This window comes from Athene cunicularia, assembly GCF_003259725.1.
Source record: "Athene cunicularia isolate RWA chromosome 4 unlocalized genomic scaffold, athCun1 chr4_part2, whole genome shotgun sequence".
NCBI lineage: Eukaryota > Metazoa > Chordata > Aves > Strigiformes > Strigidae > Athene > Athene cunicularia.
In genome coordinates, this window is record NW_020799099.1 from 21,936,705 (window position 1) to 21,961,682 (window position 24,978).

Sequence of the window (24,978 nt, forward strand, 5' to 3'; positions counted from 1 at the left end):
GATGTCAAATGCTTGCTGCTTAGGTACAGAGCCTTTCAAGTGATAGCAATTATCACTGTTTGAAACATCTCCTCTACCCCATCCCTGCATTTCTCAGCCTCCAACAACATGAATTATGCTAAATATCACTCTCGAGAGCCTCCAAAACTTGTGAATGGCAAATGGTGTTAGCTCAGTCTGAGGAACATTTCTCTCTTCTACTTGGACATCTGCATTACATTATCATAGCCTTGCTTTTTCTGACGCATCAACATCACACATTGCGATCAGCCCTTCAGAACAGCCCAAGTACCAATGCTGTAATCAGATAGGAAGGCTGGGCTGCTGGCTGTGGGCTACTGCAAAGAGAGACAGTATGGGAAAATGGCACTAACATTTAAAGGAGGATTCATATTCAGTATCTGTTTATACCTTTTTCTGGGAACAATCTCATTCATCAAGGAGAAATGCTTCCAAATGAGTAAAGCTAAATGTCTATAATCCAAGAATCCTAAGAGTTAGCTGAGAAAATAATTGCTAAAATGCTGGTACTTAATTTTAAAATAAATCTTGAAATAGTGGGGATTTTCTGCAACACCAAAAATGCAATACTGAAGGAGGGTGCCCCAATAAAGGAGGATGCCCAATAATTATAGACCTCTCACTGTGGTATCAACCATCACAAACAGAAAAATTATAGAGGTGATAAAGAATTAGAGGACAGGTAATAATTGGTACCAATCATTCTGATAACTGTATAAGGCTGAGATACAGTGCAAGTATGCTCATAAGATAAATATTTTATAACATATTTTAGAAGATTCCAAAATTAGTCTTTGTATAAACTGCTATAAACCTGGAGAGGCAAAACTGCATAAAATGACAACTGTTTCTAGATCATCTCCTAGTAAGATCATAAGACAGTTTGTCTGTAACAAAATCTTAAATAAGTTACTTATTCTGCAGAAAACTAAATCCTATCCAAAACCTCATGTTGTATAGGTTGAGCGCCAATTAAAATACTAAAACAAAAGATAGGAAAATTCCACCTCCAGGAGCACTAAGTTTTCTTCTGCTCCCTCCTGCCCGTGTACTCCAAACCAGATAAGTTCTTTACACACATGAGAATATTAAGCAACAAGAAAACTAAAGTGTCCTAAACAGTAAAGGATTATTTGTTTATGTTTTTTTTTCCCGACACATCAGGGTGATTCTTTGTCTCAGGCAGGTTGAAATTGTAATACCTTAGAGTCTACCTGCATGAAAAATTGTTCCATAACAGCTATTCTTAAGTAAATATCTTTGTGGACATTCATAGCCAATAGTCTCTGCAGACTAGAAGAGACCACAGAAAGATTGGATAAGAAATAGTTATTCCCCTTTTAATTCATATCCTAGCTTAACACAAATAAATTTATCTGGGTACAAATTAACCTTCATCCCACTGTGGATCTCTTGTTACTATGACCACAGCCCTGCAGATCTGTAGTGAGGAGGTCTGCCATAGGGAACCCAGCCAAAGAGCATGCACTTCTTTCAAATTTAGTGAAGTCCAGAGCACAATATACAGAAAGACAAAACTTGGTTCAACTGTTTCAAGAGGCAGCCTGGAAACAGCAAAGGGAAACCTCATAAAATAGACCATTTAAGTTCACACTTTTGTATTTATGGACTATATAATTCTATGGCAACAGTCAAGGTATGAAATATTTTTATTAATGTTAGCTTATATGAATCTGGAGATAAAGAAACAATTTAAGAAATAATCAGACTGCAGACTTTGAGTGAGCTCTAGGAGAGCTGACAGACAAGCTGTTAAAAGCAGGTACACACTTCAAAGTTCACTATCATCCAAGTGTAACATACAACCTGGGAATCATATTCTACCTTTCCCAAAGTCTGATACTTCCAAAAACTGCAATCTATTCTATCTAGATATATATTCCAGCTGCCAGATGTAATGACCCTGCATGACAGATACTTCTGCCAACTATTATAATTTTTATGTGAGGTAAAGCTTTAGGCAATGTCTATTTCAAATGCTCAAGTTGCTGCTACAATGATAGGTTTAACAGGAAAGATTATTGATGCACTTGAAGATGACATCTTGTACATTCTTGTAGCCTCAGTAACTATAAGAATTTCATCACAAGTTAATATCGTATGTACCCACACACATCTCTACCCAAATCTATTCTTTTAGGTTTTTTCCTAATGGCAGTACTTTCTTTGCCATTAATATGTTGCCAGGTACAAATATCGAGAATTCATACAGATGACTGATTTGAAGAAATATCTTCAGATTGTTTATATTAGCTGAAAAATGCAAAACTTTCTTGCAATGACACTATTCAGGCTTTCTGCAGAGTCCAACAGAGGTTACAGGCATGGGTTTCTACTCAATTCCTATTTTGAAAGCGAGAGCTAGAGAATTAGGCTTAAACCCTTCATAACTGTGATCTCATAGGAGATAACTTTTCTACTCTATTAACAGAATTTGAGAGTCCTCATCAGAAGTTGAGAGAGATCCTGGGTTAGTCAGCCACAGTAGACTTAAATTATTCAGCCTATGACCAGTAGGTACATACCATATTTTTCTTAAGGTTTCTTTCATTTCCCGTTTCAAAAGGGCCAGATACACAAATGCATTTTAGACCATGGAATGACATAATTTAGTCTTGCTTGATAAATATTTAGTTAAAATAAATTTGGTTAATTTTGCATAAATTCTTCTGCATGTCACAATTGAGACTCTCAGAGGCTGCAACCCTTTCTCTTTCAGGTTCCACAAAGAATCAGAAAGAAATAGCACAGATATTTCTGTTCACATTAGTGTTTTTTCAGCTTTTCCATGGTCTTTATAGAATACAGCTCTCTACAGAAAAGAGATACAGACACCCTGATACATCAAGAGCTCTCCAACTTTGCAAAGTCTGAATAGTAGTATGTGTGTAAAGACTTACACTTATCTTTTGTAATCAGAATGGCTAGCCTAATTCACCTCAAGAAACAGAGCAATTTGAAAAGCTGAAGAAAGTGAGTTACCTAGATAAGAGAGCCTTCATTCACTTTGTAATCCTGCAACGAGTAGCAAGTATAGATCTCCTGTGATACAAAGATCTCACCAAAAACTGCATTCAAAATCTCTTGCTTTGAGTTAGGATGCTCATTTCTCAAAAATGTACAAGCCCTAATAAATAACATGAGTCTTGCAATGAATACTGCACTGCTTCCCAAGTGCCGCCGTATCACCAGTAATGTTCAAGATTTGAGGAGGTTGCAGGGAAGGAAGACTTCAAGCCATTTTTATTGTGCTACAGTCAATAAACACCTACATTTTTATTGTTCACTTCTGTATCTTCTAGAAAGCACTAAACACCATGAACATTTTTCACTTGGCCTTTGGATCTCTATCAAAATCTCTACCATTAACACCACTGCATTTTAACATGCATGATATTAAGCACATTTGGGAAGGGACTAACAAATCTTTAAACATTACTTTCACATTGTTCACTTTGTACCTTCCCTCCCTATTTTCCTACGCATCAGTGCCACAGTTCAGCTTGTCAATTTGTGAGAAAGAAATCTTCTCTGAAAAAATATGATGGTAAGTCTCATTTGCTACATTGTTGCTGACATTTCCTACATTTCAACTACTTTTACTGAGATTGAACACCACTTTGCATTGTGAAACTGAACTCTGAAATATATTCTACTAAGGTGGTACCCACCAAGATCTCATGCATCAAGAAAACTTCAACACACACAAAAAACTACAGTGAGGTGATAACTTCTGCTGATTCTATTTTGTTTCTATTAGCTTCAGCCTTAACTTTGAATAAAATCACTACAACAGACACATTGCTGAGTTTATGTGTTTTTTACAAGTAATATTTCCAAACTTTCTACCATACAAATCATCTCACTGAACATATCAGAAAGATTTGCTGAGCCTGGTGCTTACAAGCATGAATAACCATGCTGATTTTCAGAGGTTAATTTGAACTCTGGAATTTTTATTCTTTCCTAATTACAACTAAAGCTGAGTACTTTTGTTCTACATTCTTGTATCCATGTCATAAAAACTGGTCAGATAAAAACAAGCATTATCAGAAATAACCAATGATCAGCCAAAAATATCCAACAGGAATAAATTGAGCTTGGTGAGAAGAGTGAATAGTTTATGGTCATCCCTTAAAGAAAAGCTCAAGCAGTTCTCTAGAATTTGAGGAGAAGGATACCATAGTTTAGCAATCCAAGAAGTATTCACATGAAGAAAAACTACTCAAAAATTCTCCTTTTCATTATCAAATCAAATTTGAAATCACTTATCCACAGTCAGTTTTGAACTCACTTTTTTTTAATGCTGTAAAATAAATTACTTCAGTTTCAGATAAGAAAACAGTATCTACTGATTCATAACAGCTTCTAACTTTCCCATAAAGTTAGACTGCACACAAAGTGAATGTCTGAAGAGCAAAAAATCACTGAAAAAGAGAGGAAAAAAAAAATTTATGTGAACTGGTAAATCTGTTACATGTACCAATATAGTTAGGGACGACACAAAAGTTAGAGTTAGATATTCCTGATATGTGATCTGGGCATGGTCAAATACATTTAGTAGGTAATTTTCATTTTTAAAAATTATTTAATCTTTGGAATTAGTTCTGCTCAAATTCCAAGGAATTTTAGGCTTACAGCACTTGCTAAAAAACAATCTTAACACATTGCCTTTCTTATTTACTGAACAAAGGAAGAACGGAGGATAGTGATACCCAGCCCCATTTGTTATGTGCACAACTGCTTTTTTTATGTGCAAACCAATTCTTCAAGGGTTTTGATACTATGTAACACATTGTAATCTGTCAAATTATTTTTGATGGCAATTTTTCTGCAAAGAATCAGAATCTACCTCAAGCAACCTTACTGACCTGAAGACTCAGCTGGCAGAAGGTTTAAGTAGCACTTCACATGAATTATGACTGCTTATCCTCCCTTCTGACACAAAAAAACTCTTCACAATAAATTTAATAATATATTTTCAGGCATGAACTGATGAGGGTCAAGGGATTTTATGCAGAGAGAAATAAACAATGTTACAGAAACTCTTCATGCTATATTGCAATAGAAACAACAAAACATTGATTTCCTCCAAGGCTCTCTAAAAAAACCCCAAAAACCAAAAAACAATCAAACAAAAAAACCCTAGACAAATATTGTAGAACAAGTATGTTTTATGCTTAAAAAATTGAATTGAGTGAGACTCATGGGGCCAAGCAATACCTGTGCCTGGGGTTTCCCTGGATGCCGTCCTTCTTATTTTAAAAGGTTACTCCTCCAAATAATGAAAGTCAATGAAAAAATATTCCAACTACAGAATTAATGTGAACTATCAATATAACGCTTTTACCTGGTACTGAAAGATACAGTTTGTCAATTAGGAATAAAAAGTCTTGCTTCCTGGAATACAGAAAAATGCTCTTCTGAACAGTCTGGGGTTTGGGGTTTTTTTGTTGTTTTTTTTTTTTCCAAGATGAAGATAAGGTAAAACAGCACATCTTTTAATGCCACAGTTGAAATAGCACAGCAAAGAAAATTTCTTAAAAATGTTTTCTTAAGATAGTGTTTTCAGAGGCTTGTTTTACACTCAGTTACTACTATTCAAAATCAGTCACTGTCTAACACAATTAAGCAAGGTACTACTTGCTCCTATGCTGCACATGTATCTCTAGACTCCCCCTCTCAAAGTAAGTAATTTCCAGCCCGTGATGTATGGAACTCAACAAGCCAAGCACACAGAAGAGCATGATTTTGCCTCAGCATTTCATCCTTCAGTGCCAAATTAAGACGAAACAAAAAACATATTAAAGAGATAGAAAATATTGGAAAGGTGAAGAATCAAGTGGAATTTGTCTTCTTCCTTCACCTATAACCATTTACTCCCTTTTCCTTTCTTCTGTTGCAGAATTAGGATTAGCAAAGACTTAAGAAAGAAACTCAAATTTCCTGTTTCAAGTAGAACTACTGAGCCTTTTTACAAGTGTCTTGACAAGTCTGTCTCTTTGCATCACTGCACACATCAGATTGCCCCCATTAGAGAGCGTGTTAGTTGCTATAACCTAGGTAATACTTATTTTAAAAACTCCTTCTGGTAGTCTGAATGAATTTCATCTTCTCCAAACATTTCACATATCTGCTCAGGAAACAGTTTTGGCACCCATTCCACTGAAACAACAACTCAGAAATGAAAGAGTCTATTTTCTTAGGACAGCTGGTGGCTTCTGTATTTGACTCATTTCAGCTTCTGGAGCTCAACATTACAGCAAAGCTGCTTAAACACCTAAACTGCACCTGGAAGCAGGGATCACTTTCCCTTCCTCTGCCCTCTGCAAAGACTGGCTATCACAAGGCTTGCCACTGAGCCAGAACTTGGTACTAAAGAGACATACTGTAACATTTTTGAAAAGAAAGTAGCTTCCTGATGGCTTCCTGCACCAGGTCATGAAAGGATGGGCTGAACATAAATTGTTTACCTGTAACACGAAACTGCCATTTCTGAGTACAGCTTTCTGGCACTTTGTGATGACCAAGCCCAGTACATCATAACCCTCTTGTCATAAAACACAGTGTCAGAAGCAAAACCTCTGTAGGCTTTTACTTATTTAACTGTGTTTTGTGGTCTGGCACTCTGGAAGATTCGTTGTGATTTCAAACTTTTTTCACAGGGCATGGCCGTGACCTGCAGCCACATTTTCTGCTTCCAGCAATAGAAGAGGAACTACAGCCACCTGCCAGAGTCATTCAGGCAACCAAAGGTGCAGGATGTGAAAATGCTGCTAAGACCTACAAGTTTCTGCAGACAATATGCCCTTAAAGTAAACAAAATAATGAATACCAGCTGCCAAAGAAAATTAAGTCACTGATTTGGGACTGCTTAAGTATATCCCTGCTCAGGAAAGCCTTTAAGCACGTGCTTAATTTCCACATGAAGCTAAGTCCCATGTGTTAGTGCTTTATACCCTTACATAAAGATCTCCCTCTTGTGTGTCAACAGCATATGAGAGACTCTGCAAGGCTCCCGTGTCTATACCAGGCTCGGAGCAAATGTTTTCTGATTACCATCAACACCACCTGTTGCACATCTCCCTGCGACTGCTCCGCTTAACAGCCGCATCCTTCAACGTGGCTGGGCTCACCTCCATACTCTTTCAGACTACACAGTGAAGAATGGGAAAAGATTATATTTTAAGAAGAAAATAAGTTTCAGAAGGGACAGCAATCACAGAAGCTAAAGACACACTGACAGTTGAATAGGATGAGCATTAAAATCCCATAGCAGACATGCTTTCAAAAAGATAACATGAAAGGTTATGGTTTTCTGATATGATTAGTATTTTAATAAAACATTGCCTAGTTTCAAAATCTGTCCTTGTAACTGTTCTCTTTTGCTCAGATAATTTTTTATAAATTGATATTTAGTCAAAATTACTTGGTAGTGTACAATATAAAGGGTCTAAGTAACAAGGAACCAGGCTAAAATATAATTAATTTCCCCATCTAAGAGAATGACCTTCATAATTCACTTCAGGCTTCACCTCCAGAGTGTCATGGCTCATTTCCTCATTATCAGAATTAGATTTTAAAACACTACTGTCCTCCATAACATACACTTTGTCTTTGATTATATACAGAGAAGTATGTTTAAAGTTATCTGCATCACATAAATCCCCAATTATCTCAAATATAGATCAGTGTACTTTCTAAGAATAGAGCCTGTGCCCAAAGAGCTAACAGATTACAACAACAAAAAAGCTTGTAAATGAAAAAAAAGATATATGAGAAGTGAAGGAAGAAGAGCAAGGAAGGCTCAAGGGGAGAATTAATCAAGCAATTAATTAATTAAAATTAATTACACTGATTTTTAGACAAACACAGCTACAGATGCATACAGCAAATATGGGTCTGTACACAGCTCGATACATATTTGTACCTGAACTGTCAGGTAAAACAACTTAGTGACTTTTACTTAATTGAGATAATTTAGTCAGGAAAAGCAAAAGAAAAATGTCAAATTAACATTATTTTACAAGAGGACTTGGGAGGACTCCATATAACAGAAAACAACTGAATGCAACAGTTTATTGCTTGGAGTTTGTCACAACCTGCTGCAAGCTTGCAAGCTGGGAGGCATGTCTGGGAAGATACATTTCTGGTTGGACAGTGATGATTGACTGCTGTAGTGATTTCATAGGACATTGTTTCACAAAAAGAAGGAGTGGATATCCAGATAGGGTGTCCATTACTTTGGGAGACGGACAGCCTAGGGTGCTAGCTAAATAACTGGCATCTAGGAAGATGAAACATCTCTCATTTGCTTTGTCTCTATACTTCTGTTTGTTAAAATATCCCAAAAGCCTTCAGGCACAGTGGCTTTAAATATCTAATCATACTACTGGTACTATTTAATAACACCACAATTTGTATAGCTCTCTTAAAGTTAAACCACTAACAGTGTGTCAGAGTACATTAACACAGCAGACTGAAGCACCATATTTAATGTCTGAAAACACATATTGGGCACCTGTGAACTGCCAGTGGAAATTCGCACATTGCAAAATCAGAAATTATCTAATCTGGATTTAAAGTGTAAATACTGCAGAATAACAGCCTTTCTAGTTACTCCCATATTAATGTGATAAAAGTCACTCTGTACTCCACCAAAGGGCATCACACTTGTCCACCTATTGATTCATTTATTTGATTCACCTTTTTAAAAGAGGTAAAGAGGTTAACAGCCTGCCTCACAGTCACATGTTTTTAAGCATAAGCCTGGGAAGGAAATTCTTTCAAGCCTATTAGAATTCCTGTCTGTCATTTTAAAGTGGACAGTCTGACAGAAAAGTCAAAATCTGCCATAAAAATTAATTTTAAGCCAAACTTTGGCAAGTGGCAATGGCAAATGGTCTCAATGTTAGGAAAAATCACTCTTGCTGTTTAAGTCATGAGAAAGCAGAAGAAAAAAAGACTTTAGAAAGGTAGTGGGGTAGGTAACGCAGACTCTGAAATGCTAGTCCTTTGTTTGATATGTGGTCCTATGTAAATACCTCCAGCTGTATCACTGCAGCCAGGTATAACAGTGGGATGTTACTGGGTTTTCTAGTCACCTGAAGAAAAGTGGTTTCCACAGAAATACTAATATTCCTTCCTTACACCACAACAAAAATATGCAGCAGTCATAAAGCATATGTCCAGTGGGTTTCAGATACACTGTGAGACAATGTGGATAACAGTAACTAAAAGATGACAGGATCTTGCACAAGCCTGCATTCTAGAAAGCCTCTTCTCCCCGCCCCCCCACCCCGGCTCAGCAATTTGGAACTTCAGAAAAGGGTCTTCAATCACACTAAGATCTGTAGTTCAAATTTTTTAGATTCGCCATCTGCAAATACTAAGGACTGCTGAAGTTTGTACCTCTTTTCCTCAAATAATGTTTCTCACATTGCTTAAACTACCCTGGAGAAATTTATTCTTGATGGACTGGTTGGAGTTTTTGTTGTTGTTGCTTTTGTACTTTTTCTGAACTGATTTGGATTGAGGGGAGATTTTTATTGAGGTGAAGGATTTTTTTATTTGTTTTTCTTCAAGTATCTGAAAGTCTAGTGCAGCTTACAGGTGCCAGGAAACAAAGATACTGGAAGTTTTCTTGCAATTGGAGAAAACATTACTGCAGAAATAATCAGGATCTAGAGACTATTTGATCCCAACATTCAAATACTGGAGAACGGTGGAAGTCTTGCAATTACTGTTAACTGCTGTAACAGTATGAAGCCTTATTCAAAATAAATCTGATCCCCTTTTACAGTTTGCAGTATGCAGTGGATACATTACTTCCAGGCAAAGGAAGGTCACAACAGCTTTGAAATTGTTGTGAAAATATGTTAAATATGCATCCTGCTCCTCCCAAACTAAGCCTCTATCACATGTCCCTTTTCTAGTTCAGTCAGTGCTCACTATTCCCTTCTCCCTGATCTTCTCCCATGCAACCACTGTCTTCCCAACTGTCATGATGTTATCACCAGTGTGTAAAATCTTTTTTCTTAAGCTGCCAACACTTGGAATCCTGTGGTGCATTTATGCAAATTGGAGATCTGATTGATTTTGTGGGGTTAGCAGGGCTAAAATAAGAACAAAGCCTATGTAAGAGTACCAGGATTCTCACCCAGCACTTTGAAAACAGGGCATAATGCCACCACTGCTGGTACACTATGTGAATGCATAGAGGATAGGTAGTTCAAAGGATTTTTTTCTCTATTTTCTGAAGTACTGACGATACAAGCAATTTGCAATTGCTAACACTTCCAACAGTTTCTGATTTTACAATGGAATTTTATATCACTATTGAAATGCTTCCACTCCTCCCTTAACTTTTTACAGTTCAAATCCTAGTTGAAAATTTTTTTTTTCCTCCTCAGTATTAGTAATATCATTTCACATCAAAATCCATTTTACTGGGAAATAATAAAGCAAACCTGGAATGAAATAGAAGAGTAGTGAAGAAGTGCAACCCTGTAAAAGTTTAATCTCAAACTGAACACATGCTGGTTAATAAACAGCTCAAGGAAGGCTGAGAAATTTGAAGAAATAAGTGACACAAAGTGAAAGAAAGTTCAGCAGTCCATGAAATCTGTGGATTTAAATAGGTTTATACAGCAATCAGAGAAACAGGAAAGCAGAGTCTCATTACATTCACCTAGTCCCAAAGGCCAAAGCAGATGTATCCATCAGGCTGTAATTTCTGACCATAAAACTTTGCTTGAATAAAATCCTGCATGTGACCTTCATACATATTGCTGCCCTACAAACCTCTGTTACTCTACAGCTGAATCCCATTTAGTTATGACTCACTGCCTTATTTACTTCACTGATCACAATAAGCTTTCAAAAGCCATTACGAAGGCTTGAGTTGGTGTCTGTAAGCATACTCTGGTGACTAACCTGAATGACAAAAAGGTTGGTTTCAAAAAAAAAAAATAAACTCTACATATATATGACTGCAATAGGAGAACTCGTCAAACAAAGTGGATATTAAACAGCATCAGTCAAATCTATTTGTCATGTGTTATAGGTAGCCTATAGAAGAACATATTGGATTACTATAGAGATATTATTTAAGATAGGTGAAATGTGATGTTGTCAAAAAAGGAGGTGGGAGAAAGGAGCAGAATAAAAAAAATATCAGCACCAAATAAGAAGAAAATGTTTGCCATGAGGTTTAAAATTTTGGCAACGCATATCCAAGGATCCTACATATCTTTGGACAAGGGTCCTGCTGAGCTCTGATGACCCTCCAGATGCTGTAGATGCTCCAAACATCTGCAGAGTTTGCTCCATACGTAACTCTTGGTGTGCAAGTGGAAATGGCAACATGGGGGCTGTAGAAAGTGTGCTGCCCGAGGAGGCAGTTCATCATGAGACAAAATATTACATCTGGTTCAAGTTATCAATGCCCCCCCTCACTCCAGTTGCTTTCCGATAGGAATTAGACAGGCAATAATACCTGCATCAATGGAAAACAGTTTCCCCCAAAGATAAAACAAATCAGTATTGCAAGAATGTGACTGAGGAAAATGTTTAGAAGACAAAGAGGGTTTAGAGAATCATTAGCAGTGGATTGAAACAGGTATTTAGTAGCATGACTACCAAGGTATCTCAGCAGAGAATCCCACAGAAAAGCACAGGCTATTGCATATTTCACATTAGCCATTCAGCAACCATGTGATCATACTATTAATGAGAAATTAAGGATTGGAGGAAATAGCAGGCTTTGAACCATAAAATTTAGGTTTTAATTATTAGTGTATTGAAGTGAGCACAAGAATAATAAAAGTGAGAGAAAGATAACAGAATACAATGATTTTCTGACAAACAAGATAATTATTTCAACCAAATTTCCCATTGAAAGAAAAAAAAAAGAGTCTATTAGAAAGAAATATAGAAACATGACTCTCTTCAAAAATAATTAGTTTAAGTATATTGTAGAACTCAAAGCCTTTTGAAGGCTTACCTCACCCCTATTTAAATACTGCTGTAAATTGAAATCTCACAAGGAAAGAAGTAGAGTTTACATTAATATATGTATTTCATTATTGACACTAGTATGGATCTGGCATCATAATTCCTTGTTTTGTAGTTGTAAAATACCAACTTGCTACCATGCAAAAACTGACTATCCCTACTTCCTTCATTGTTTATACAAACAAAACTTCGATTCCTGATTTGCCTTTGTAGCACCCAACATGGCCACAGCATAAACAAGCCAGCCACAACATTCTTCCTCTCTCAATAACAAAAGCACACAAATATTTTGAGACAACCCATAGAAGAGTATTATAAATATTGTGAAGTATTTTGTATTGAAGAAAGAAAGGGAGTAAGGAACATGCCATGTTGGGCATTTCCACAGGTGTGTGTCACTGTGACTCATCTCAGCAACTGAGCTGCAGCTGCTGTGAGAGCCTGGGATGCACCACCTACAGGTGCAAGTTCCTCCCTCTGCAAACTCTCCCCTGTGCTCATCAGGCTGGAGCTATGTACACCTGGCCATGCACCTCACTTGTCCTCACCCCAACCTACCAGCTGGGCTTGCCCTGGACTTCCCTCCTCCCTCACGAAGCAACCTCAATCTCATTCCATCCTGATGGGTGCCTGTGCCAACCCACGATATTGACAGGAAAACGAGTTGCACAGTAAACCACACACATCACACTCACTGTTGGCCCCCTCTGAAAAAGCATAAACCAAAGAGGAAAAAAATTTCCCTAACTTAAAGAAACTCAATTTCACCTCCTATTTCCATGCACTAGAACATGCGTATTAACTGTCCCTGAGGGCACTTCCAGTGATATTATGGGGCATATTATTCACAGCTCTTCTAGGATAAAACCACTCAGTTTTGCAATACAGGCTTACTGCTCCAGTCAGAACTGTTAATGAGATCCTCTAAGGTACAAGTGGAAGAAATTTTGGGGCACCATAAGAATTTATAAGAGCAGATTCAGAAGGAAGAACAGTAAATACCATCCAGGAGCTGATTCTCTCAAACTAATTATCTTTACATCCCAAAATGGATATCAAGTATCTGAGCATTCTTGTTTACACTGTTTGGAAGTTACTTACTAATTTAGCTAATGAAATTAAATAAAAGCTAGAAATAATACACGCTGTCCATTAGGGTACCATTATGAAAAATAAATTTGTAAATATCTCCTCTATAACTAAGGTATTGTTTTATCAGCTTTTTGCTCATGACTTCTTGGTTTTTGAAATTCAAAATCCTATGCAGGTTTTGTAAGAACCTTCTGTATTCACTACAAGTGGCATATTTTAGATAAATTTAGGCCAATTATAAGTTATTATTACAGATCTAATATTTTAAATTAACATTGTACCAAATGTTAAAAGCTCATTTTAAAGGCTATTCTGTACTTTAGACAAGAAGAAATAAAAAAGCCTAAACCACAAAAAAAAAAAAAAAAAAAAGGTATTGTGAACTAAAACAAAGGAAAATTCAAGCATTTTATAATATAATAAATAATAGAATAATAAATAATATAATTTATGTACATCAGGCTCTACATGATAGGAGAGGCCATGGTACCTCAGCCTCCTATTAGTGTTGTTACGCTTCCAAGGAAAGGGTCACGCTGACATGAAAACAGCAAGTCTGGACATATTTAATACCACGCAGTACATTTGAAAACATGAGATTTAACCTCACTGTGGCATTTATTTTACAAATGGAATACAGAAATGGCCCGAGTGTTTAAATGATATTTTTTCTGGTATTTAGTATAGTGCATTTTGACTAAGTGTTTTTCCAAGGGATAGACAGATAAATATGTGCAACAGTTACAGAGGTCCCCTTTCACTGTTACTAATGCTTGTAAGAAATCCAATTAAGAATGGGGTGAAAAGTAATATAAAGATGTAAAGGAAGGGAGAAAGGGATGAAGCTAGTGCAAAGTAATTGAAACATTACAGTGAAACTTATGCCTGTATTCAGTTAAAACAAAATAAAACAGATTAACTGGTAAAATAGTTTGACAAGAATATTTCACAGATATATGCATGTAAAAGATGCAACCTTTGTTCTTCACTCAAATTATGACAAACGAAACACAGGGCACTTAGAGGATTGAGAATATGAGGCTTTCCTAGCCATGTAACTGTATTTGACCATAAGTTTACAATAAATAGTTTTCAGTGGCAAATATTTTGCTTGAACTCATCAATATCACAACAGACATTTCCCCCCCAACACATGGTAATAAAATTCATCAAACCTGCTCCATTCTCTTTTCAAATATTGACCATACCAAGATATTTTTTTTAAATTACAAATCTAACTTTTGGAAAAAAAAAAAAAAAAAAAAAAAAAAAAAGAAATATCAGGTCATTAATTCCTTTGTAATGTTCTACTTTACTAGACACTCCTACTTTCTTTAAGTTAGAATTAAATAAATAATTCCTTAAAGCATTGTTCTGTGAAATTATTTGCAACTGCTCTAACACAATGATAAAGGAAATTGCTGTTTCAGTGTTAATCAATGTTAATTGCAGAGCATCAGCTGACATTATCTATACCGGACAAATTAGAAAAAAAGGTGAAATACTAACAATGTGGAAAGTATCTAAGAAAAGACTGACCTCATTTACCCATTTACCCCCTCTGGATTCTAAAAGCATCCAATAGCTTCATTTTTTATGTTGGCTTTTTCAGAGCGAAATAGATTGAATTGACTCTGATTGGAATACGTTCAAAATCCCTTCTTTTTCTGCCTTGACCTTATCAAGCCAAGACTGTAATGCTTCTCATTATACATGTCTATCCACTTGTAAAATTTAACAAAAATTTTTCCTCAATTCTCCAAAATTAAGAAAGTAACTGATAAAAAAAGTTGTCATATAAACATTAAACGCCTTTTCATTAATACTGCTTTGTCAATAGTCCATTGAAGCCAAACAGGTATTGACCTCTGACTTCATAAGTATCAGAGGAATCGTGCAAGTTTGATGCTTAAATCTCAAATTCTACCTCGTGTCAATGCAGAACCAGTAAGAATACAGAATGTCAACAAAATTTTGTTTTCTTTTTCAGAAATAATAATATGCCTATAATAAACATCTTCAGCATGTGAGACAGAAGTTAGCATGTCAGAACAGCAAAGAAATAACAAATGCTTAGGAAACAAATTTAAATTCGTATTTCTAAAGACTTCATATAGCTGTCTTTCCAGACAACTGCTCAGTCACACCAGTGATTTACTAATCCACTTCAGAGGGATTTCAAATATTGAGCCCTGTTAGAATTCTACTGCTATCACAGAAGCCCAAAGCCACATCCTCATCTCTTGTCCAATAATTGGCCAATGACAAAGGATGGATGAAGTACAAAATCATATTGGATACAGGTGACTCAGTCATCAAGTTATCTCTAATCTCTTCTATAAAATAGGTGACTTTTTCAGATGTATGTGCTCAAAAGGTTATCCACACAACCTATGTTTTCCAACTAAGTGCTGTTAGTTGCATGAAATTAAACCAAAAAATAGTTAATAAGTCATAAAGTAAAGACTACTAGTTTGACAATAACTTCAATACAGCCTGCAAAAAAGGGAAGATGTCAGCAAACTGTGTCTCACTTCTCTACCATTTTTCAAGAGCCTTTACTTACAAAATGAATAAAAGCTAACCTTATAGCTTGAAGTGACTAGAACAAAACAAACCATAGCAACTAAATCCAAAATAAAATGCAATATTTGATATTCTATGTAAAAAGAAGCCAACAAAACCTACAAATTTTTCATAAAGCTAGAAAGCTATGAGGGTGGTATTTTGCATGTCTCCGCAGAAACAATATCAGGAAATCTGTTTAAATGTCCTACCTTCTTGCACCGCCTGAAATGGATTGTTGCCATCCACAAATGTCACTGAACACGTGATTTTCTCTGTTTGTAAGATTTCATCATTCTGGTTGAGATCAGCAACTGCCATTCGAAAAACTTCCTCATCTTTTTTGGCTGATTCATCAAAAATTGCCCCTGGGTAAAAAAAATAATAAAAAAAATTAAATAAAAAAAAAAAGAACAAAAATCACATTACACCTTTACCTGCAGTATCCCAAACCATCAATCATAAGTACTTAAAGACATTTTATGCAATTAACATCATCCCTTTACTCACTCCTGAAGAGCAGTTCTCTTAACACAGAGTCCAGAAGCTACTTCACAATATAAAAATTTTCTACATTTTGACATAATTTAAGACATAAATTGAAGAGAAGCATTGGTTCCAGATAGAAACATTGAGGAAATCTAGTTAAGCACAAAACAAATTATAGGAACATGGCCAAGAAATGAGAACTAACTACCTTTCCAAAGGTGACATTTAATACATTGAACAACTGCAACGGGCTAGGATATACATTTAACATCATGTCTAGTGACAATTAAAAATTATAAAGTTAAAATGAGGTGAGAATAAGCCTAAAATGTTAGCAGCACTGGGAAAATAAGTTAGAATTGACAATCATGATCAATAGACAGATCAGCAGCTGATATAAACTGTCTCAAGTTTAATTTCTTACAGGATTTGTTAAACAACCACTCCAGCTAACTGTCTGACTCTTGAAGTCAGTAAATTAAGTTTAAGCAGTTAATTAAAATAATTTCTGCCTTTATAAATTTGACAGAAAGTGACTGTTCTGCCTTTTTCCCCAAAACATTCAAGCAGAGCATCGTAAAGAGGAAACCATTAAACTCAGGAGGAGTTGGCAGAGTGAGGGTGTCCAACTCTTGCACAGCCATTTCTTCAGGTGTATTGAACAAGAACTCCAAGGCTAATGCAGAGGTTTTAGCTTTTTTTTTTTTTTTTTTCTGTGAACTGCAGTGTCACTTTTAGCATCAGTAATTTCCTATTATCTTACATTTGCTTTTTGTATGAACTATTTATGCAGAGATGGCTCAGATTACACTGTTATAGTCCTATGAAGAACATTATATTGTTTAAAACCTTCAAATCAGGGCTCTTGTTAGATTTTCAAGCACCTTTAAAGCCTTCATTTCCAGGCAGTAGATTAAAGAGACAGAAGGGATGCTTCAAAAACAGAGTTTTGAAAACTGTATTTAATCATTATGAAATTTATTCAGTTTTCAGGTTTATTTATTCTTGAGTGTCTGCTGTCAATACAAAGCTTATGTAGCAAGGCAGCCAAAGATAATAGAAAATGCTGATCACTGACGATTTCAGGTAAGTACCTGCAATCATTGCTGAAAAGAACTGAAAAAAGATTCATTTACAGGAAATGGCTACTTTAAGAGAAACAAATTTTATACACAGTGTTTATCGTGTTTTTCCCACTGACCTCCAACACTCATCTCCCTGCCAACACCACTCATCCTACATGAGCGTCATCTCTTCCTACAATCCGACTGCTTCGTCTTCAGCATTTTCCCTCCTGAAGCTGCTGCCATCTGGAACAGCTGTTCTTTACCTCTCCACCTCATTCACCTGTCATCTCCGCAAATCTCAGCTGAAAACATTAATTTTCTCTCTTTCCCCCATTTCTACTTCCCTTGTTTTATTTAGCTCCACAAAGCAAAGCTGCACATGGGCAAGAATATGCTTGGTATGTAAGATGCTGCAAACCATGTCTTCTCCACAAAAGTGGCTATTTACGTATCCAGGTAACATTTAAGGGTACAAACTGTCCAGTAATATACCTTAAAACATGTTTTTTTCTAACCTCACGGAATAGTTCAAATCAAACCTACACGTGCTTCATTTTGGGGACACACTTATATCGATGATGATGATGATGTAGCCCAGCAAACATTGTTAATAAACCTTTGAGGGAACAATTTTACATGGCTAGTAAGTAACAAGGTTAAAATTAAGAAGAAGAAAAAAAAAAAAAAAAAAAAAGAAAAAAAAAAAAAAAAAAAAAAAAAGGAAAATAATGATAGTAATTAGTCAAATTCTATCCCTGTAGAGTAATTCTGTAACAAATGCCACACTCGAAGGAAGCGTACACAAACAGGTTTCACGCACACACATAGGGCAGCTGTTGACTGTGTTGCAGAACAGCACGTCAAAACAAAGACCTTCCAGCCAACACAGCTTCTTATTCTACAGCTCGAAAATGTCATCTTAAGCCTGGCTTTGTCCCCAGCACAATCCAGGTCATTTATTGAGTAGAGGATACAGAAAAGTCCAAAGTTATCTACTGTTTCTTTTGCACGTGTCATCACAAAAATCCCCTTCAGACGCATAGCCCTTCCACCAGGCAGGAGAGAACTGATCCCAAAACAGTGCATTCACCAGTACAGCACCAATTTTCTCAACAGATGAACCTTCTAGAGAATCTTTCTTATTTCTTTCACAAATAGGTATCCCAAATAAACTTCTATGCTTTTTCTCTCATTTCTCAGCCTGACACAAATCCTACCTCTCTCAGCATCTGGATCTCTAAGGAAGAGGATGAGATGAAACTCCATGCAGCCTTCACAAACGATGCTCTTTCTCACTGTAGTACAATTGCCCCACATTTGCTCTGACTATCTTTTATTTAATTTACGGCTCCCACGTATCAGATGCAAATTCAGAATTTCTCTTCTAACCAATACTACATCTGACATTTTAAACTACCTCACAGAAATGAGACATTACCCATGCTCTAGTGTAGGACTAGCTCCATAGGTAAAACAAACAAATATTTAGGTGAATTGAAAAAAAAAAAAAGTTGTAACCATAGCATCTGTCTGAGCATCCTAGCAGTAATTACATTGCCTTCCTTCAGAAACTAAGGCCTTATTCATTACAGTATCTAATTTTACACTAAAAACCTTTTAAGATATAATAAAGATGACATTGTTTCTTTCAGGAGAGGGCAGTGCACAGCAGCACATGCATTACACTTCAGACAGTAATAAGAGAAATTTTATTTTATAATTGATTCTCAAAGTTTAATTTCAGTTGTTAAATAAAATTGGAAAACTAAAAACACACACCCGCCAAAAAAACCCAAACCAAACAAACCCAATGTCTGAATCATTTCAAAAGACTTCCTACTCTTATATATACAATTTTTAGGTTCCTGTGTTTTATTTCAACTATATTCCATGTGTCTATATATCTCTCTACACTACACAGGTAGGGGGTTGTTATTTTTGTTAGTTTTCTATACAAAAAGCCATTTCAATTAAAAGGTAAAAGACATTGTTTGGATTGTGCTAACATTGATGGAATATTTTTCTTTCCTGTGATTATAGGAATCATCTGGTTGACAGGAGTGAATTTTCTGATGTTTATTAACCTTTTAATAGCTAGCTTGAAATGCAGCCTTTAACTATTTTTGTATGAAGTATGATTTTCCTTCCTTGCTGAGGCATGAAACTGTACTGTAGTTTTGATGCTTATTCTTTCAAACATAGCCTTTTAACCAACACAAACAAACAACCCAAAGGAACAAATAAAGATTATCACACTTTAAAATTACTTCTGTAGTGAGAGCAACATACTCTCTCATTTCCTTATGTACAGCTGCAAAATGAGACAACTGAAATGACTGCAAACTTATTTGGAGTACGTGTCCAAAACGAATCCTTTTGGCTACAAGAAAAATCCTTACAGAAAGTAATGAACAGCTGAGGAAAAAAGGCAAATTATTCCTACAGATAATGTAAGACACTCCCTCTCTAGAAAATGGAAACTATCTAGAAAACAAAACTATATACAAAGGGAAAAAGTCTTCAAAATGATACAAAAGTAGATGATGTTCATTTATCTTCCACCCCCACTACTCTCAGCTGAAAGAGGCCTCACACTAAACATGCCATTTCTAACTATACTCAAGGAGTATTCCCATGACTGCATCAAGAGCTGACACAGCAACTCCTTTGCACCAGTTTCCCCCTCCTGTTTTATTAGCATGTCATTACTTTCAGCTTTATTTCAGAATCTGGATGAGGACAGCACAAATGTAATTCTCTACTGGCTTTTTAAAAACTCTCAGCACATCAATAATGACCTGTAACTTTGCAGAGAATTATTTGTGTTTAACTATCTCATTCACACTCAAACATGTCACCAGAAATCTGTCAATTTCAATGAATATAGACCAAATCATATAAATGTTCAAACAGTTCTCCAAGTCCCAATGACATAATTAGAAAGGTGTTGCAGGATGAGGTTGTGAGACAATACACACACCAATATGCTTAAACTCCGAAGTTTATTAGAAAAACAAGTCCTTGTATCTTCTTGTACATTCTAAAAATAACAGCAAATCTGTGTGTGGCTCTAAAAAACTAATTCCTCTCAGCACTTTCGATAAGGACTACTAACCGTGCGCAGCCGGTAGATAAGTTTCTGCTTTGTTATTTTAAGGAATCCCTTCTTATCTGTTTCTTCCCTAACAAGCACAAATTCTTTTGCTTTTAGCCGCCGTTAATCTAGATGCCGTTAGTCTTCTAACACAAGTGCGTCGTTAATTTAGATGTCGTTAATCTTCTAATCCAAATGCTGATGATACTTTTACATTGTCAGTGATGCAGAAGGTTCGAGACCAGGCATACGCTCCCACATAAAGGCTTTTCAAAGATCACTTGTCCTACTGACCCATACATATAAAAATGTAATCCAAATTAGATATTACCAGCTATCTCTAGAGCAATCTGTACAGTCTACTGGAATTTGCCCAGAAAACTTAAAAATGAGAGATAAATGCATCATGCCTGCAAGGATGAAGTATGAAGAGATTTAAAACAATGTTCATCTTTCTATTGACTAAGAAAGGACAAAGTCCACTGCTTGCAGTGTTTTCAACTATGATAATTTTATTATCTATGAACATAGGCCATTTCTGGACCTCACTGCCCCATATTAGTTTCAGAAAATTAAGTACCTTGTTTCAAAGAGGAGGGGGAGTACATGGATTAAATGCCATTGTGAATTGAGGTCACAGTTCAATTTCAGCACATAAATTTGATTTTCACTTTATAACATTACACATATACCTCCCTCACCAAGAGAAGCAATATACACTTTGCCCAGTAATTTACTAGTTCACAAATCTGGGAATGTTTGGAGAGAAAAGGAAGAAAATGGGAAAGTGTAAAAACACTGTAACTTTTTGAGCCACTATCTGATGTTCTCAGCAGCTGCTGATTCTGTGAAAATTCTTTGTCCCACTGATATTGCCAGCCTGTTTCAGTATCTGAATCCAATTTCACTGTATTTTCTCAGGTGCTGCTACTGCATTATTATTCTGAATAAGAAACTTAACACAGCTGCTGGAAGAAGGATGGCCATGCTGTTAACACTCAGAAATGGAAGCTGGGAGTTTTGAGTCCTCATGGCAAACCTCATTGAAGATGTCCTTCAGGGCTATAAAATGCATCGCCACAGGTCTAGTTTCCCAGTATGAAATAAGGTTAGGAGACATTAATTTCTGGGGGCTTAAATCAATGAGACAGATATTTGAGATCCTGAGAAACATTCTAGAATAAAATCCCATATAATTTCTAGGCCATATGAGTGGCCAGTTGGGAAGATTTTTACAGAATCCATTTTTAACTATAATGGCAAACGCCTGGCTATACCATGTACTATCATGTCGGATTGAATGAATATATACATACAGCTTTAGAAGGCCAATTACATTATAATGGAATTTCTGTCAACAAGAACAGGAGAGACTTGATATATTCAAGAGTCTGGCTGCACTCATGTAGAAATTTAGAAGGTGACATACAGAGACCTTCCCTTGCACATGCAGCTCCCATTATCACAGTATTCAGCATGCACTAATACAGCTAGACCCTAAATTTCCCTTGTGACACATTTAGAGCTGCTGTTAAAGTTTTTCTATTGACTGATAGACAGTCAAGTATGTGCAATCACATCTTGATCTTGTCAATGAAAGGAAAACATCAGCTTGCTTTGTCTTTCTCTTTTAAGTTTTAGAAACTATCTAGAAAGGGTTTAGAAACCCTTCAGAAAGGGCACAGTAAGCTTGATTTTGTTGCTGCAGCACAAAGTGAGTGGATATCCTCCATTGTCTTGGTATCAGGAGGGAGTCTGCAGCAGACATGTCCTCAGCTACCTCTCACGTCACACTGCAGATGCCAGGTGTGGCACAGGGCTTGACCGTTGAGCCCCCAAGCCCTCAAGGTGCCACAGCTGGCTTACATGGGGCCAATGTGGGGCTCTTGTTCAGGGCAAGAGCCAGTCCCTTGCATCTAAAGCCATCATGATGCCTCATGCATTTGCTCCTCAGAGGCCCCCTACTCTGTACCATGGGGATCTCAGCATCAGAGTATATCTAGGCCAAACTGAATTTTTTGAAAACACTGTTTGTTCATTTTATTTTTTCAAGACTCTCACAGCTTCCATGATGATGGTGAGAGACAGCACAGTAGGCCAAGGAGCACCTGTGCCAGCTCCTTCTGTGGAGAAAGCAATGTCCTCATGCCCACCAAACTGTAAAGGTAAGATTCCTCTTTTTACTTTATATAACATTTTTACAAATACAGCTCAAGAAATTGAACAATATGTCAGCACATATCTTTCACTATTTATTGTCAGACACAGAAAAGAAAATTAAAGTAATCATCCTAACAGAATGTATTTGCAACACTAAATCTACACATATGTATGGAGGGTCCGCTTGTGACTAAGTGGCACAGGTGAGACCAGAGAGACTTCACTGTAGTTTCTGGATTATCACTGATGCAAGACTGCTCAAGCAAAAGAAGCATCAGGCCTATTGTCATTTTTATACAACGGACTTTTGTAAAAGTCTGCTTCTGATAGAGAAGGGTTGATGTTTTTTCAATGCCAGTTTCCAAGATCACTGACAGTGGCTGAACATACATTACAAATGACTGCATACAGGCTGCTGCTATCTTCAAAATACATTCTTTAATCAACCATAATTTAATCAATTTTCAATGTAATGAAAAGAACCCACAAAAATCAGTAAATATGCAGTCCACAGCTAAACAGAACACCTGAAAAAAGCCCACATCAAACCAAAAAAACCTACATTATTTTCCAGGGAAACCACCCTCCCTGCAAATTTTGACATCCTGCTCTGCATTCTGGTGGACACATACAAACGAACTGTAGTTACTGATATTTAAGGAATTACAGAAGTTACCCTTTTAGTTGGACACAACAACTAAATCAAAGATTAGAGCTGGATTGGAGAATAAAGTTTTTCCACTGTATTTCCTCTTTCACACCCAAGTTCAGCAAATGCTTTGTATGCACAAGCCGAACTTCAGGCATACGATAATCTCTCTTAAGTCACACCTTAAAATGAAACTCTTTGCTGAGCTTAGTACGGCGCTGCCAACTTCATATGGCACCATTTATTCTAACCACTACAGAAGGTACCTCTGCTCACTCTGGCAACTACACCATAAAAATACACAGTCCATTTCTGATCCTTTTTAAAATTATTAACCCCCTGTTCTCAGTGCAGCTATATGACTGGAACACCATGGGGGAAAAAACCAAACCAAACCAAACCAATGCCTTCCCTTTGTTGCTTTGTGTTTTCTAACTTCAAATACTTGAAACAAAGAGATGAATGAGGAATTTTACAGGTTTTTCAATCTGGCAAACTAAAGCAAAATCTATTTCAAATACAATGAAAGTAAGAAAAGTGCAGTTATAATCTAAACACAGAAAAGTCTCTCCATTCTTCTGATGAAGCATGGCTGGTTTTTAATATCCCAGTCTTACAGTAAAACAACCAATATAGCTCTGCCTGTTACTGAAGTCTGCTAATTGTTTTAAGTTATTTGACTACAGGAGGGTATCCCACGGTATTACACCTTTTTTTTTTTCTTTTTTTTTTAATTTTTTTTTTTTTTTTTCTCTCTATAGTATACTACCCAGTTTTGGAAGTATTGAGTTGGCTTGACAAGTTGTCAAAGAAAATAAAGACTCAGCTTTTTATGAGCTTTTCTGAAAAGATTTACATACAGTGAGAGTCAATGCTTCAGGTATTGAATCTCAAACCTGTTAATTATAAAGTAATATAAAATTTCTATGAAAACTGTTACACAAGCCTGAAGGTATGAAATCAATTGTCTTTGTGTTGTCTTTACAAAATTTAATTTTAATACATTTAGAGGTAGTCTGGGGTCAATTCATTTGGCTACAACAGTGGCCATAACAGATGCTGGAGATGTGTGGAGTGCTTAGGAAATTTTGAGAACTACTGCTCTCACAGTTTGCAGTACTAGTATGCACATTGGTTGGTTGGGTTTTTTTCTGTTTAATTCTACTGCAACATTGTAGATACACATCAGTGTCATTGAGAATTATGTTCACATTTGGAAAGAGAGACTCTAAGACCTTATCCTCCTTATTTACAATGTCCGTTGGGCACATGCACAAGCATGAACATTTTCCAGTTGCCACTGATTTATTTTAAGGTCGTCCTGACAGACATTTCGAATTGTTCTCAAGTTCTAAACCACCATTTTACACTTATATTTAATATAATAAATGGTACAATTTGTCAAAATCATCTGCTGAGTCTCATTAATCTCATTAAAAAAAGAACTGTCATTTGCCAGTCCCTTTTTCTGAAGGGTTATTGTTGGCTACAGAGTAAAAGGAGAAAAAGGAAAGTGGGAGAGGAAAGCAAAACATTGGGTTCCTACTAAAAAATGCATTTATTAATATCTTTTTTTTTTCTATGCAGCATGTAACCAAAGGCATATTAAAAGGCAATTTTAGAAAATCTCCTTGTAAATAATAAAGTCCCTTCGCAATTGCTCTAGATTCTTATTAACTGAAGTGATCCTTCAGTAGAAAAAGTGTTAAAACTACTGTATCAAAGGAATAACAATTGACATATAACTTGTATTGTTTTATAGCTAACTAATTGATTGCACAAATTGCAGAGCCACAAAGAATTTG

At 36.2% G+C, this 24,978-nt stretch overlaps 1 protein-coding gene across 1 annotated transcript in view; it reads right to left on the reverse strand.

Annotated features, from left to right (window-relative positions):
* Positions 1–18,351, reverse strand: part of GRID2 (glutamate ionotropic receptor delta type subunit 2) — a 594,006-nt gene extending 575,655 nt beyond the window's left edge. Inside the window, 2 exon segments of the mRNA XM_026848052.1 lie at positions 15,927–16,082; positions 18,267–18,351. Coding sequence (XP_026703853.1) covers positions 15,927–16,035 — 109 coding nt within the window. The 5' untranslated portion in view covers positions 16,036–16,082; positions 18,267–18,351.
* Positions 18,352–24,978: the final 6,627 nt, after the last annotated feature.